Below are 17,257 nucleotides of genomic sequence, written 5' to 3' on the forward strand. Positions count from 1 at the left end.
TGGAGACGATCCATAAATAAAACTCGGGCGGTGAGCCTGCTGAGAAGAGGCGTTCAGGGTCTATCCATATGCTTTAGAAACTTGTTCCTTTCACGCATGCGGTGTACCGCCAGAAGAAGGAAATGCTACTACTGTGGCTTTTTTGTGAGGAACGTCATACAGTTCCACGAATGTGTCCAGTAATAGTTGAATAATCTGGATGTCTTCTTTCATTGGTCTTAAATGGTTGTTATAAAGTAAAATTACAGAAATGTGCCAGCAATTCTCCACCAACACAGGCGTGTGTTTCCAGGGGTTGATATAAGAGACGGACTTGTAAACATTTCCAGCGTGGTGCTTTGCCAAACCCCAATAGCTGTGTTGTTGCTTTCTGTTAGCTTTAACTTACGTGTAAGTGACGGGCATGGATCCAGGAAATGTCATAATAGCTCAGTTAAGCAAGCCGGCTGAAGCTCTGGGGTTCTGCTTGCCGTCTCATTACACCTCGCTTTCACAAATTAGCTTGTCAAAGCAGCTATTAGAGGAGATATGAAATTACTCTTTCTCGCCTGTCTCAGCCCCAAAACTGGGAATCATACTACAGCCGAGAGAATAAGGTAATTTACAGTGTTGTGACGTGTAGCTGGCAGCAACAGCTGCTGTGACTTATTCATTAACCAGTGAGACTCCGCTTGGCAGTCGAATAGTTCAATGTTAAGCAGGCTATACGACGGTTGAGCTCCTCACTTTGTTATACTGTGTCTGCATTAAATCACCTCTGACACTATGAGTCGTCTTTATGCGGTTTCCTTTACTATGGACTTTAGCCTCGACTGTAGCTTCGTTCGTCCATGTGATCTTCCTCGTTGCCTCTGGCAGGGGAGGAAGTACTCACATCCTTTACCTAAGTGAAACTACACAAACCATACTTTAAAATGACTCTGTAATAAATGAAAGTCCTGCCTTGAGCAGTATCATTAAAATCTGCATGACGTTAGATGTTTATTTCAGTATATTGTTAGATCATTAATCTTGGTCTCCTAAAAGCATTTGGTATGCACTAATTTATGATACCACAGCTATCCACATATTTGATAGTTGATTTCAGCTTATCAGATGTATATTGAATCTGCTCCAATCTTATAGACTTTGAGAATATATGTGCTGATTATATTCTCCATTAAACTATTTGATTGCTTGGTTTCTATGAATTCAGAAAATGAAGCACAACCCATTAGACTATTTGGCAATAGTATTTTTAGTTCACTGACTAAATTACAAATCATCAAATTTAACAAAAAAACATTAACAAAGTTTCTTATATTAAAAGTTTTCATTTGTAAAAGAACACATTGGAAAATGTGGTCGGGCTAAAGTAGTAAAGTAGAGCGTACAGTGTTCAATAAAAGATGAAGTAGGCATGAAAGGAAAACACCAAACTTGAGTGCATTCACCTGAAGTTTGTATTGAATTACTGTTCTTGTTACTTTTCACCACTTCCAGCCATCCTTAATCAGGTGTGCTTTACCTTTTAGGTCTTACATTGAATCAGCAGGACACACCTGTGAGCTCAGAGATGCAGAAGAATTTCAATCTCCAGCTGATGTGGCAGATCTATTAGCCCGAAGTTCTCCATTTGAGGGTGCACTGGCTATTCATTTGTTCAGGGCAGGCAGACTTCTCTTGGGTAAACATGCTTGCTAACCCATCAGTTGTTCTAACATTTTGTCATTTGCATATATCAGAATAACCCCAAGCCAACGCATTTGCAAATATGTGCCCAGTGAATGTCACTAGCTTTCTGTTTCATGCCTGCTCTTTTCAACAGACATTCAAATACCCTTTGGTGTCATTTTTGGTGGAACAGACATAAATGAAGATGTGAAAGTTGAACAGAAGCGTGCGGTTATGGAGCAGGTGCTACTGAAAGCCAGGTGATGTTGCTGTATTACTACTATTTTAGAATTCTTAATTCCAAAGAAGTACAACATGAATTAATCGGTTTTAATTCTTAACTGAGTGCATCACATAAACTGTACACATTTTTCCAAACACGAACTTTTAGGAAAGACAGAGAGGAACCTTTTACTTTGATTAATAATACCTGTGCTTGTCCTACTGTGGCAAAGCAAACGTGCATGTTGTGAGAAACTCCAGTTGATGATGTTGGAATAATTACACATTGGAATAGTAATATAAACATTGCACTAAAGTAGTTTGGAAATGTCAGCGATTTGTCACTGATAGAGCAACATTTTATCAGTAATATGCACAGAATAATGTTCAGTAACTTTTTTTTTGCAAACTTCCTTTTATAGAAGTTTGATGCAGCTGTTGCCATCTCGAAGTGCAAGAATGAAGTAAATGTACTTACATATCTTGATTCACATTGTTCAAATGAGCTGAATCAACTTCTAATATCATTAACTGTGTCATTTTTTTTTAGATACTAACAAAGCTACATAGATTGCCAGCTCTTATGTTTATGCATTTAGCATTTAACAGACACTTTTATCCAAAGCGACTGAAATATGAGGATATAACATAACAGCTAACGTCAAAGCTAACAGTACGATACATGGAAGGCTCTGTCAGGGCTGACAGTGTAGAAATAGAGTGCAGGTATAGAGCTACAGCATAAGTTCAACCCAAAGTTAAGTTTCTCATTTAGCACAACTGTGCCTTAGAATTTGAATTATTTTGACTATACTATCAGTTATTCATTTAACATAAGGTTTGGATCTCCCAACCGCTTCCTGTGCCTGAAGTACTGCATGAGAGAGTGAGGCTGAGCATATGCAAGCAAGCTCCAGCTGTGCAGGTTGTGTGTTTTCTCCTCCCATAGTTTAACATTAAATACAGTCATCTGGCCTATCATCAGACTGTGTTTCTTTTTGTCATGATGAAAAGAAGTGATAGGAAATGTTTTTCTTTAGGTATAAAGGGTTTTTAGCAGAAATGAGGTGATCCAGCTCAATCCATGCACCTCCCATTGTTAGGGCCTTCTCACACAAACCTTGATCATGAAATTCAGTCACCACACAGTCTTTGTTTGCCCATTTAATAATGCACTCCCACACATGCAAATTAATGTCCCCCTGCTGTTTTTTGCTCTACATTACCTTAAAATTGTCTTACTGTATTCTTTGTGTATTCAGCTTGAAATTCTTTTCTCTGAAAGACGCATTCATTTTTTTCTGCTGTCATTTTCAGCCTGTTGGCTTTTATGTTTGACTGATATTACAGTGCCCCCCCCCCCACCACCACCCCATTGTCAAAATTGTCTTTGCTTGTAAAACCGCTAAGATTTACTGCCTCCAATGATTCTTGTTCTGATTAAATGTCTGCTGTGTTTACGGCGGTGGTGATGAAGTTTTCTTTTCCGTTTTATTTAATTTTTTTTCAAATCCCCAATCAGGTTTGCTGTTGCATTTACTGACAAACTGAAAGAAGAGGCAGAAATATTCTTGGTATGTTTCCACTTTTACTCTTGTTCCACTAACCGCAGTATTTTATTCAAGATGAAGCAAAAAATGTCAGAGATTAACTCAGGGTGAAATTGATAGTGTTGGACTGGGTTGTACAAAATGTGCCACAAAAGAAATAAGGGAGAGTTTACCGCTCAGTTTACCTTACACGATTTTAAATATTAACTTTTTTTAAAGTACCTTTTCTGTGTTAGTCAACCATACCAGTTTAAACACTGACTTGATATGGAGCATTTGTAAAAGAACTAGAGAAATTACAACTGCTCTGTGTAATTGTTTTATTATTGTCAAAAATGTTTAGTCAGATAAAAAGTAGTGAAATTAGAAAAAGAAACTATCATTTTGTAAAAGTTTATTGATAGGTTTTGAATGTGATGCCACTGAATCCAAAAGGATTTTCCACCTATATCTTTCAAGCTGTGACCGATGCGCCTTCGTTGTGCATCAGAGTCATGTGTAAAAGTGCAGAGGCGGCGCAGGTGTTGAAGTTGATCCGCTGCTGAGATGCCTCATGGCTGACAAGGGAGCTAGTAATAGAAATGCCAGCTTGATGTATGTAGGCACACACTGATGGGGAGCTGGACCTCCTCTGTTTGGCATGTTTTAATTATCAAGAAGGAACAGTAAAGGGGGACACTATAGCTCAGCTCGTTAAGCTGGGGCCCCATGTACGCAGGCTGAAGGTCCTTTAAGCAGCAGGCCTGGGTTCGGGCCCCAGCCTGGAGCCCTTTGCTGCATGACTCATTCTGACGCCTTTCACTGTCCTTCTACTGTCAAACAAAGGCTACTAGCATCCAAACAAACCTTTAAAAATGGAACAGTAGTGTGTTAACGATGATGTCTTTTTTATTTCTTTCTATTTTCCATCGACAAGCCACAAGAGATGTAAAGAGTTTTTAGAGCCTGCCCCTTATGGCCAACTGTGGTATTAAAGTTTAATGCTCTTTGTCCCTGATTTTATTACTCAAGCACAATTGGCTATATCCATCTTAAATGTACAGTCTGTGGTTTTGCTTCTATATATATTTTACCAGAACATTTCTGAATGTTGGATTGTTATTGTGATAGACTGTAATACTTGAACCTGTCAACTTGGTTGTCATGGGGAATATTTGAACTCAAACAGGATTCCGAGTCTTAGCTTAATCAGATGACTTTTTTGGAACAGCGCTGCAGTGAAAAAACAAGTAGTTCACAGCACATCAACACAGGGTTGGAGCCTGACAGCATCGATAGACGCAACACGGGGGGCGGGGCTTTTTACTACACAAACGCAATATTGGCCTGTCGTGTAACAGTTTGACATTAAAACAACATTACAGTGTTTTATTTGCAGATTAGATTCCAGCGTAGACAGCAGATTGAGACAAGTGGCGTGCTTTATCTCTGTTTTTTAAATGCTGACAGAAAGTAGAAAAGACAGGCATTGCTGTGCGTTTTGTTGTGGCACAAAACACACATAGAGAGTGGATCTGGAGTGATAACATCCAGTCAATTTATTTTTCCATCCCCATGATTTAAGTAGTACTGTCATTATCTTAGCAGCTGCTCTCCTGACTCCTTTTTTTAAAGTTTGTCTTTTGTTGAAATACACTTGCTGCACAAAGAACATTAAACCTTTGTTTCTGTTGTTTGACGTAGAATGAGAGCAGTACAGGCAGTAACAATCAAAGTCATTTGTATGAACAAACATTGCGGGTAATTACTGATTGATTTAGAACTGTAATGTGTTTTTGCACATGTTTAACCATGGACTTTTATTGTTTTTGTTCTTCACTGAAGGTTTCTCAGAGTAATAAAATCTATGTCCAGCCCCAAGGTAAGCTCCGCAGGTTGTTCATTCCGAGCTGATATTTCCCTGACTTTCCCTGTGTTAAATCAATCAGTTTGACTTTCATTTTTCCAGCTTCCATTATCATATTTCCCAAAGCGCAGAGTTGCATTTACTCTTGTGATTGGCCACCATGTCATGCAGGACAGCCCGAATCATTCTTCTATGTTGTTTCCCACCAGTAGCCTCTCTTGGTAAATAGTGTCCGTTCACAGAGTACACAAGAGCCCCAGGGCCAGCTGTATGGCTGAACCCTTACCAGTGGGAGCCTATTTTTCTGTCTTGCCACCACATAATTACCACACTGAAGTACTTTTCATGGAAAGCACACAAATATTGTGTTGGATCACTCCTAATTTGTTTGCATTCATGTACAAAATACACCACACCAAGTTCCCATGAGCATTTTATATGTTTATGTTTATTTTACAGGTATCCGAACGGAAGTCACAGAGAAATTCTGCTGGACTGAATTCTTGAGGAGCTCAGGTATTTTATTTTATTTTTTTTGTTCTACAGTTTGTTGTCATTCCAGCCGCTGCTCCATGTTCTCCAGGTCTAACTGCATAAGAAAAAGGAGGATCCTCTGATTTGTCAAGCATGCAGTTTATGCATAGGGATTTTTAGTTTGTGGTCATATCATAAGAGGTATGTGTCAGATTTGTGGAAAGGGAGCTTGTACTCATCTACAAATTATCAATAGGATGATATATTAAAGGTGTCTTTAAATAAGTTAGCTTCTTTGTAAACAAAGCTTGCTTGTCACACAGCTATATACAAGTGTGCCACATTTTGGAGGAATTCAGAACATCTTATAGACTTCAAGCAAACTTCAACAGATCTGTCTCTCATATTGAGTTCCCCCCATCAGTTAAAGGCCTGTTCATACCTGGCATTAACTTTTATCTAGGGTAATCTAATCATCCCGTGTTGCCAAAGAAATGTACGAGTGTGTATTCTCAAACACAGACTGTGCCACCTATGACTGAATAATCAAAATGCACTTTAACTCCAGGTGTGACGTGTACTGCAGTGAAACCACCACTAAGATGACCATTTATCTGTCCTTTTCTCTACTCTGCTCCTTCATTTCCCGACATTTCGTGATGTCCATCCCAAAGTATATTACTGCTTATAGAGAACAGCATTTAGTACTGAGAAGAACACATGATAAATAGCTCTCAAAGCCAGAGCCATTTATCATGTTTCACAATGGCTGCAAGTAATTTTGATTTTCCACCCTCATTTCTCCATTTGGTATACTTGAAAAAGGAGTCTGCGTTTTTGTGCGATTACTCAGATGTGATGAAAATTCTGTAATCTGACTCATTACTGTTTATAGAGCATTGCGCATTGTTCCACTTTCTGCATGTGGGCTGTTCGATGTTGGTGTTTTGTTAGATGGAAAAGAAATGCTCACGCCTTGGATTTTTGTTTGGACGTTAAAAAGACTAGCGAATGCTGCCCCCACAGCCGGGAGCTTCATCATTCAGCAGAAGTCCCGTAGTCTGTGCTTTATTGTTATAAAGGCACTTTTCTGAAGAACAATGCTGAAAACTATTTTAAAGCATTTGATTGTGGTTTTTGCTTTTGCATTCTAAGATTTTCTGTCATCTTGCATTTAAACCTTGATGACCTGCTTTGTTTATCTTCAGAAATCAGTTTCAGCAACTTTGCTCATGTTTTATTCTCTTCAGAACTAAACCGCATCACTTCTGCCATACCTGCATTCTCCCCCATCAGCTTTCATCCTCCCTTTTGTCTGCACACAAGCTCATGGCTCAGCAGGGGGCACCATCCATTGTGTGCATTCTCTCCACAGAGATCTTGCTGCACATTGATTTTTTTTTCCATCCAGCTGGTGGAACGTATATTAATCATTTCTAAATCGTAAAATCTAGAGTATATTGTATATAGGTGTGCAAAGTGAAGATATTTGGAGGTTTGGGAATGAACAAGTTCTGTGTGTGGATGGGCACTGCAGTGGCACACTATAAAGCATTCAGCCGGGGAAGATAAAAGAGGAGCAATCATCCTACTTGAATATGTGACTATACTTCATGTCTCCTTGTGTTATCCAATGGATATTATGTGCATTCCAAAGCTTCAGAAGCATTGAAATCCACCAGATGTCAGCCCGTGAAAGCCATTCTATGTGGGTGTGACTGTATACTGTCTCTTTGGTGGGATTCAGGAGACATATAAGGTACGGCACATAGAGTGAGCAACCATACTTTGTGTAAAGGTTGAAGGGAAACAAGCAGTTTGCAGTTACTTGATGCTCATAAGTAGCATTCATCTTTAATTAATTATTCAGAAAAACTATCAGCGTTGCCAAAATGAATTCAAATTCAAAGCGTGAGTGAAGGTTGAAAGTGTAATGTGTCTTTGGATATTAATGTGAAAGAATATGGTCAGGGGGCACTGTTGGAGTCATAGCATCTTGTCTGAGGCAAGTTAATTTTAAATCACCCTAAAGCAACTCTGGAGACGTTTGTGAACCTTAACACGAAGTGCTTCTGACTCGTTTTGAAGTACAGTGACTTTTGTCACACACATTCCCGGTCTTGAAACTATCCCAGAGTGCCTTGGGGCTGAGATCGCAGTTCACGACTGTGGTTTCCAGCCCTGCACCACACTGTTTTGCTTTATAGATGTTTAACATCTTTGTGGCTATTCATGATGACAAAAAAATAACATATATGCCTGTACATTTCCAGAGCTCATGCAAAGGTTTGCTTTTCTGACAGTGGTGTTATATCCCACAACTGTAGTGGGAACCAAAGAGCAAAATGTTCCTTTAAGTCAAGTTCAGTGTTCATTATATTACCATTATAAATTTTCAGAATGTTGCTGCCATATTTCAACAAAAAGACTTAATTTGGGAATACTTTTTGACACATTTTAAACTCTGTAGGATTCTAACCAGCAGCAGAAGCACAAATGCTACTGTGCATGTTTGTTCAGTCATACAGTTAAAATGAGAATTTGTCAAATACTTTTCTCTTTGGTACTCCCCTACAGTTGTGAATTGTAATATCTATGTCACGCTCATGTTTAAGAGGTCACAAAGCAAAACAGTATGTTGCAAATTGGTGAATTGCGGTGTCTCAGCCCCTGGACGCTGCAGTGCAGTTTTAGGCCGGGGAATGTGTATTTTAAAATGAGTCAGAAGCACAGTGTCAAGGTTCACAAACTTCTCTTGTGTTACCTTAAGTGGGCACTAACTTAAATGTTTTCTAAGATGTAAAGAGATGTCTTATTTATTCACTTTTTCAATAGATGACTTACTTATACAGCATAGTCCTGATGTGGTGATTTTAGATAAGCTAACTTGTTCTTTTTTGTGGCAGCAATTTAATCACATCTCTTAATGATTTGTATGTGTTTGCATGTAAGATTAGTTGTAGATAGTTTGTAGATAACAACTTTTCAGATGTTGTTTGTGGTTCTCCACATACTCTGTACCCTGCATCAAACTGTGTCAGCCAACAGATAAATAGGAGCTTTTCATATAAATATGTGCTCCCAAAACCACGCATGCATAAACTGTGCACAGATATTGATTAAAACGTCTTGGCATTGTTTAGAATGCCTTTCTGAAACCAAAGGCAAACAACCAAAGTGATGTTTTAACAAATAGCTCACAGAACTGCAGAGAAATAAACATTGCTCCTGGCTCAACAAAAAAAAAAAACTGTATATGATTTGTTTTTCTTTCCTGAGGAAAGAAGAACTATGTTTCAGATCCCAAAAAAGGTTTCCTATTTCTTTGAATTACTTGCTCATTCTGGCAGGTCTTGCTTCCAGCTATCCTATATCATTTTGCTGCACCTTGTTCTGTGGTAGTGATATGGATGTTGACTTCCCTGACGAGTTCTCTCAGTGATATATCCCATAAATGTAAAAGCTGTTCGACAATCAGCTGCTGGAATCAGGGTCATGGCCCAGACGTGACGCTGTCATTTTAAGATCCTCTTAATAGCATTAAGAGCTGCTCTAGCCTCTTGATCTGGACTTATCGAGCAGGAGGGGATTTCACTTGACTGTGCTCACTCGCACATACTGCTATCTGTTTGTGGCTTTATTTGAAAAGATTTGTTTCCCAGTTTGTGTGTACACTTTTTATATTTCACATGAATTGCGAGCACCATTGCCGACACAACTATCTCAACATTTATCTTTTTTTTCCTTGTTGGATCATGGCTTTAAAGTTGATGATGTCTAAATCTTCTCATTACATGAGTTCTTTCTGTATATACAACTCATAAGCACACCCAGCTTTTAGTAGGATTGCTATGAAATTTTGTGCAGATGTTCGTGGTCCCTAGAGCATCAAACCTACTTTGATAATGCCTGAAATGTTTTAGCACTACCAGCATGTCAAAGGCTGTGCTTGCACAGGAAAATATGTCAGTCTGCCCCAGATGGATTTGCACAAACTTTGTGCAAATATTCAGTGTTTTTCGAATAGTTTATGCTGACTTTTTTAGCGATCTTCAGACTTTCTGCTGATGCTGATATTTTTTTTATCATCCTGGACAACATAGATGGATTGGACAGCCATCAATTTTGATACAAACGTTGTGTCGTATCAGGATGAATTTTTCCACTTACCTTAAATTTGGTGCCATTTGAATTTTTCAGATACTCTTTTTTTATGACCAATTATCTGGAAAACAAAGCTGCACATCACGATAGTTTAATATAATTTGATTATGCTTTCCATTGTACTATAGTCCGTTGTTATTACCACTGTCATTTCCAGCAGGTGATCTACTGTACACTGGGCAGTTTCTGGTCTAAAAAGAGAGAACATTGGAATTGCCCATTTAAATTTCCTGCTCCATTTACATTTAAGACCGAGTGGCTGGTCTGTGTCTGCGCGTTGTCCTCATAAATGGACAACGTTATTAGGATGGGAATTTTAATCTGCTGCCTTTGCAAAGTAAGGTGCATTATAGAAGTTGTTGGCATTGAGCACAATTGTATGCCCGCCAGTTTCTGACTAATCTCATGATTGAACATGAGAGGTGGATGTTCTGGGAAAAGAGCCGATTCTACAGCGCTGCCTCTCAATTAAAGCAAAGTTCTTAAAATGTTGGGTTAGACTATTTTTTTTTTATTATCTAGATTTCAATGAGTGAATGAAGCACTTATGATGCTTCATTTCACCATGATTAGGCTCCAACCTGCCAATGTTGGAGCAGTAGACTATTTCCCTGCTGTGTTGTGCAAGCTTATTAGTCACTGCTGTCTTATTTTCATCATGACCTTGGGTGATGTATTGCTTTCATTATCTCTTGATGTACGTAGAATGTTCATTATGCGGTGTTTTGATATTATGTCACTGTCTTTCTGTGTCTCTGGCTTCTCTCCAGGTGTAAGGAGCGAGCATGTGGATGATCTGCGAGTCTTCCTGTTGGTCTGTGGCCTCAGAAGAGTCAAGGATCCTCTTTATTTGGTTCGGGTTTTTTCAGGTATACTATGAATTACATAACATGTTTTGTAATTTTACTTAATAATTAAATCATCTCCTTAATTGAGTTTCAGTTAGATGAAAAAAGATGTGAAAATGCATTAGCAGTATTGGTATTATTAGATTTTTCTTTTATAATGGTTCTACTTATCATGGGCATCTTATATGTGCTGTGTGTATCTTACCTTTCGCCATTGATTGACAAGAGTAGTGAAGTTTCTCGCTGGCAGTTATAGTAATAAGAACACTAGAGTGCGTCAAAATTTACATTCATGTTTGGATTAACTGTGAGGATTTTCACACCCTGTTTTTTAGGATTAGATTGTGCTGTCCTAAAGCTTAAAGGAAAAGCCAAGAATTAGATAAAAAAAATCAGTTTTGCTCCTCCCCCTCCCAAAAAAAAAAGAAAAAAAACTATTTTCTTTACGTTGCTCTGTGTAATTTTGTGTTTTCCAGCCTGGCATTGTGAGAACCGGCGGAATGTATTGATCATCATCGGGCCAAAGGTAAGCAGCTAAACATGAAGTTATGTATCTATTTGTTTCTGTAGTGCCTTCCATGTGTTTCACTCTGTATCGTGACTCTCCGTGCTGTTTAATGTCTGTAGAAAACCTCTCCTGGGAATTCAGGCAGCCTCTAATTGGATGTAGCAGAGATACAGGCTTTAGCTGTTCAGCTGGAATTAAAGGCTTGCTCTGGAGGGAAATGACTTCAGTATCGGCAGCAGCAGTGGTCGTGTGTGTGCATGTGAGTGTGTGCGTGTCACTACTTGCTACACTGATCCACTGCCAACCCCAGATTTGCACTTGTTTTGACTAATGACCTGTATAGAGTTATCTCAATTTCACACACTAAATAGAGATTTATGTGGAAATGTGCAGGTGTGAATTACAGGTACAGTTTGTCACTCAGTCACACAGCCTCATATTTCTATCCTGTTTATCTCCGCTGACATTACCAGCACCTACAGAGGCCATATGGCTTCCTGTCAAGCAAATCAAATAATTTTTTTGGGAAAAAACAGCTGTACCCTTATAGCCTGCAAATGAGTGGGCTTTTGCTATAAATGTTTTCTGTAAAATGAATAAGTAACTAAGTAGTGGTAGCACTGTAATATTTAGAATTTCTGTCTTCTTAGTTGAGGAGGTAAAAGTCATATTCCAGCTGCCTCAGTGCTCTCTGTTCTTTTTCCCCATTTCATTTCCAATCTCACTCTCATTGATTTCTCTGTATGTTGTCATCCCCATGACTTGCTTTGATCTGACATCACTGTACAGTACTTTAGCATCTGTTCTTCCTTTCAAACAGTGGTGTGTCAGGCAAAAGGTATGTTCTGCTGTAGTTGTACTCTAAAACAACTCAATTAGGCATAGCCAGGGGCATATGTCTTACTACTGCTTCTTGCTTTGCTTTGCTTTGCTGTCATTTGATGAAATAGTTCAGTGGAAGCAGAGATGCGTGATTCATTTCACTCTGAATCACAGTAGAGACATGTTTGTTCATATGAGAAATAAAGGTCATTATCACAGGTGGTATTACTGTTATTAAATATGTTTATATGATGGCCAGACTTCTCTTGTGGTTATAGCTTTATTATTATATAGATCAGAGTTAAATAAAAGTTCAGTTAAAATTTGGAAATACAAACTAGAAGTAGAATGAAACATGCCTTGTTCACACAATAATGTGAACATACACACATACTGTAAATTCACCCACAGAATAAGCACTCTAGCTGTGCAGCATCTGTCATTAAGAGAAAAATTAGGTCAGCAACGTTTGTCATCAGTGGCACCTCTCAGCTCATCTGTAGCTGGGCTTTATCAAGCTCCACAGTGTGCACCATATTATGTATTATTAATATTGTATAAAATAAGAATAGATATGAATCTTAATCGTAATGTAACTACAAGATGATAAAATGTAATTTTATGTTAAGGGCTTGTTAATTAAATACAAAAAAATATATACATTCGTAAAAGCTTTATGATGTTCTATCCCCTACTGGGGAACAATATATACTGAAGTTAGATAGAAAGAGGGATGGATGGATGCTGTATTGATTCCACAAGGGAAATTCCATCGCCCCAGCAGGGGCATTATAGTAATAGCTATAAGATAAATCCCAGATTCACCAGGATTCCAAAAGGCTCTCAGTTTAGACTTATTGATTTTAATGCACATGATCTTAAAAACAAATTTAACATAGACATTTTATGAAGAAAAATTGAGAGCGAAAGAAGTAGCAGCTTGCTTGGTAACATCTTTGACCCAATTGCTATCCTTTGACTTTTTCGGTGGACAAGCTAATGCACGCAAATCCCACACTGCAATTAATCAGATTGGCCACCCACCCACCCTGACCCCAATCTCTGAAAATCCTGCATTTTCAGAGAATGATTTTTTTTCTCATGATAGAAATGATTGGGTCATTGTTTCTTTTATCTGTCCGATTAAGTTTTTGTTGGCACTTTTGATGAAAACAAAGCTTATGACAATCAGACATGAGAGATTCCATAGATACTGGTAACCTAACAAGACGTACATGTATATATATATATATATATATATATATATATATATATATATATATATATATACATAATAATGTGTGTGTGTGTGTGTGTGTGTGTGTTATGTTTCATCTTTTTTTATTTTTCAGATAGATCCTGTGTTTACTGCTGAAGTGGAAGCTGTTGTTAACAGGTAAGTGTCATGCCACACACAAACACACCTGACTAAATGTTGCTCACATTTATCAGAACACAATATGAAGAGAATGCAGATCTGAGAGGAGAGCCAAAATCCTCTTTCATTATGGCCGATTTTTTTGTTGTTTTTTTTTTTTGCTAAAGGCCTTCAGGACTGCAAAGACCTTTAAGGCAGCAAGTTGCCCACTATGATTAAGACTTTGCCCAGATCCTCTGTGCCTGTGATACATAGTGCAGCCACATGTCCCTCCCTGGGCTTGCCACTGCTCTTCAGCATCATTCAGCATGTGGCCCATCTATGTGGGCCCTGGGTCATACATAACTGAGCTTTGCCACTGCCTCTGCAGAACAACAGGGGTCTTCTTGGCACAGGAGAGAAGCCAACAGGAGCTTCATGCTGCTATGAAACATTGTTTTGCCGTGGTCAACAGCTCTGTTTCAGAAGGCATGTCAGCAGCCATCTTGGAGGTAAATATTTTCAGGGTGCTTGGGTTATGATATGATAATTTAATAGCAAGTATAGACTGTAGCAGATATGATAGTGTGGTAATGGGGTCTTGCTTTAGCAAGGTATTTACTGACGTTTTGTCTTCCAAAGCCCGTTTTAAAGAATCTAAAGAAGTGAATATTTTACATGTATTTTGTCTTGCTGTTTGTTGCTTCGCTGCAGTGTTATCTGGCCACTTTAGGGACTATTACTCTAATGAATTGCCTGATTTTTTTTTTTCTACTCCTGAGTGAGCCAAATTTCAAAATCCCCTTAATCTCTCATAAACAGTAAATTAAGACAATCCACCGAAGGCTTTAAGTCCTATTAGTATGTTAGCATGTTACACTCAACAATCTGCTGAAGCTGATACAGACTGCCAGCTCTGGTAATAATAGGAATAAACATTGACACACAGAATAACAGGCTGGAAGAATTGCAATGTCTTTTTTTTTCCTTTTTTTTTGCTAATAATGATAGAAAAAGCAAAATGTTTTGCCTGTGACTATTGGCGTATTTCTCTCTGCTCCAACAGGCAATGGATCTCAGGATACCTGTGTTGGCAAAGAACATACCAGGAAATGCAGCTGTGGTGCAGCATGAGGTCACCGGCCTGCTGTACTCCTCTCCTCAGGTAGGTGACTGACCGGGTTACCACTTGTGTTAAGTCCTATTAAACCCATAAACACGTTGACTGTTCATGGACACCAAAGTGTATGTATAAGGCTACAGCTACTACCTGTCACCTAAACTGAACCAAATAATACTTATTTCCTAGTAAGCAGTACTAAAATACTGTTTCAAGACAACTGAAGGTATGTGCCATGTTCAGACCGTTATGTTTTATGACTCCATGGGTGCTCAGGTTAAGAATAAAAAAATGCAACTTTTAGGGAAAGAACAAAGACACACATAACCGCTTATTAAGCATCGCATAATGTAGCAGCAAGCAGGAAAAAACAAAACAGGATCCTCCTTGGAGAAATATTTTGTTTGCTTTTTAATGGGGTTTGATGCAAGGGGGGGATAACATGAGCTTATGCCAGTTGACAGGCAGCTTAAACATGCTGTCAAGATGCCATGCTGTGGCTTGATGTTGTGATGTTTGAGATAAGTCCTCTCTGCACGTGCGCTAGGCTGATCTGTTTGCAGGGAGCTCACACAGATGGTTCCAGCAACTTGGGCCAGATAAACTATGACCCCCAGCCTCAACTGACTGGCAGACTGGAGTCTTTTCACCCAGGACATTTATTTATTTATTTTGCTTTGAAATCTTCTCATTTTTTGACTGACAGTGTTTCTGCGTCTTCACATGAGTACCTGGGACATCAAGAAAAAGAATGAATGACGAAGTGTCTAAATAATGAATCAACCAGTGCTTAAAAGCTTAAAACAGAAATATGAGCTTTCCTGCCTGGTCCAGCACTTTGCACTAAAAACCCTTTTCACACATGTACTGCTTTCCATTAATCCAGTGGCATCGAACATTTTTGTGTAATGTCTGATTGAGCACCCTGGTGCTTCTCCATTACATGTTGCAATGGTAATCTGATAAGGTAGGTCCCAGTAATATATATGTATCACTTTCAACACAGCACATGTCTGACCTGCTGCAGTCCCATGAATAGACACACAGCAGAGGTGTTTTTAACTGGCAAATGACCACTTTAGGAGTCTGTGTTGTTAAACAGATGAATAACAGTGGTGTCCAAACTTTCCTCATTTCTGAGAATATTATTAGTATACCTCTCTTGCTGTTCAGTCTTGTGTGGCTTTCTGTAATCTCGCACAGACTGGGTCCATCTGTCATTTTCACAGTCTTGTCTGAATAAAGTGAGGAATGGGAAAATGGCCGATGACTAAATGCTAAAGTTGTGTATCTCACGTCTGAAAAAGGCTAAAGATTGACGTAATTATGAGCAGTCTGCTCATAAATTGGGCTTTAATCCTGTTGCTGAGGATTTATAGCTCTCTAATTGCAACACAGAAGAGCTGTTTCCTATCAAGAGCCACTCCAGGCATAATCACATCAACTGAAGTGCAGGGTGAAATGGCCCGATGACTGGCAGTGGCTAAAACTTTGTGTGGCTCATTGCAGCAAAAATGTCTGCTGGTGCAATACAAGGTTTGATTACTTGATGAAACTATAACTTAGTCTGCTGGTCTAACAGCAACTGGGATTTCAGAATATTATGTGAATGCACTGTGTCTCGGTCAGATATCAGCAATGCACCCACTTCTTTTTTTTGTACCATGCAATTTTTGTGCTTCATCTTTTTTTCACAGTTGATAAGATATAATTGTTCAACTGTAGCAGATATATAGTTTTTTTTAAATAACAGCAAAGGAACAATGGCAGATAATTACAGAGAAACTGAAACATTCTATTGGACATCCATATTTGCATTTAAAGCCACAAATATCTCCTACTTTTGGCAGACACTTGAAAGTATATCTAAGCGGTGCACATGGTTCTGTCAGAGTTCTGTTGTTGTGCCTAAGCTTTCCTTTTAGGCTTTAAAATAAAATAGCTCCAGGCGCCGTAAGTGGCATTAAATGGGACTGATTTTGCCTTTATCTTTGCCAGGAATTTGTGCACCAATCTCAGAGGCTGTTGTCAGATCATGAGCTGAGAGAGAGAGTGGTGAGGAATGGAAAACTCTACGTTGAGGAGCATCACAGCCTGAAGCGGGAGAGAGAAACCTATCAGCGATTGGTGGACATTCTGCTCTCAGTTTAAAGCCACAGAATTCAACCAGCTGTGCACTTTCTCAGGAACTTCATCAGCAGAGAACAGGACATCACATAGGTGCATTTTATAGGTAGAATGTTATCATTTTTAATCTTCATTTGCACAAAATTGTATATCTTATCTGCACAGCCTGTCTGAAAATTATGCTACAGGACACTTTCAAACAAAAAAAAAGGAGCAGACCTTGTTGCCTGTCATGTTAATATATTGAAAATGATATTGTATTATAATTAATATATTAATATAATTGTAGTGAAAGCACAATTTTTTGATGATTATTAAAAGAAAAACTGACAATTCAACTGTCTTCATTTTTGACTGGTGGGTCACCTGAAAATGATTGGGTGAAATTATCTTATTATTTATTTGTGTCCTAACCCATTAATTACTGATAAAACTGCAAGAACTAGGTTGTGCACATTATGGGCCACCAATACCTTTATTTGTTTAAAGGGAAGGTAGTTCGTTCCAGTTTGGTGAACAAAGTTTGTTTGGCAACACTTTGAGTCATGGGATGGATTGAAAACCTG

General features: G+C 38.6%; 1 protein-coding gene across 2 annotated transcripts; it reads left to right on the forward strand.

Annotated features, from left to right (window-relative positions):
* Window positions 1-229: 229 nt before the first annotated feature.
* On the forward strand, window positions 230-17,037 carry glt1d1 (glycosyltransferase 1 domain containing 1). Of its 2 annotated transcripts, XM_072388354.1 has the most exons (13): window positions 230-596; window positions 1,515-1,666; window positions 1,808-1,913; window positions 2,298-2,339; window positions 3,398-3,449; window positions 5,250-5,286; window positions 5,731-5,787; window positions 10,680-10,778; window positions 11,234-11,283; window positions 13,440-13,483; window positions 13,836-13,956; window positions 14,511-14,609; window positions 16,563-17,037. In XM_072388354.1, exons 1-13 carry the CDS (start codon window positions 529-531, stop codon window positions 16,713-16,715), a joined length of 1,080 nt encoding a protein of 359 aa, XP_072244455.1. In that variant the 5' UTR covers window positions 230-528; the 3' UTR covers window positions 16,716-17,037. The 2 variants fall into 2 exon arrangements, with proteins under 2 accessions (XP_072244455.1, XP_072244456.1); XM_072388355.1 differs by lacking the exon at window positions 2,298-2,339 and having other exon boundaries at window positions 231-596; window positions 16,563-17,036.
* The last annotated feature ends 220 nt before the right edge of the window (window positions 17,038-17,257 follow it).

The sequence above is a fragment of the Leuresthes tenuis genome, unplaced genomic scaffold, assembly GCF_036924035.1.
Source record: "Leuresthes tenuis unplaced genomic scaffold, fLeuTen1.0.hap1 SCAF_6, whole genome shotgun sequence".
Classification (NCBI taxonomy): Eukaryota; Metazoa; Chordata; class Actinopteri; order Atheriniformes; family Atherinopsidae; genus Leuresthes; species Leuresthes tenuis.

Bases quoted from the DNA above. Each gene is read 5' to 3' on its own strand.
- glt1d1 (XM_072388354.1), top strand. From the start codon at position 529: ATGAAATTACTCTTTCTCGCCTGTCTCAGCCCCAAAACTGGGAATCAT. The intron at 2,340-3,397 runs GTAAATGTACTT...ATCCCCAATCAG, and splicing joins TCTCGAAGTGCAAGAATGAA to GTTTGCTGTTGCATTTACTG. The intron at 11,284-13,439 runs GTAAGCAGCTAA...TTTATTTTTCAG, and splicing joins TGATCATCATCGGGCCAAAG to ATAGATCCTGTGTTTACTGC.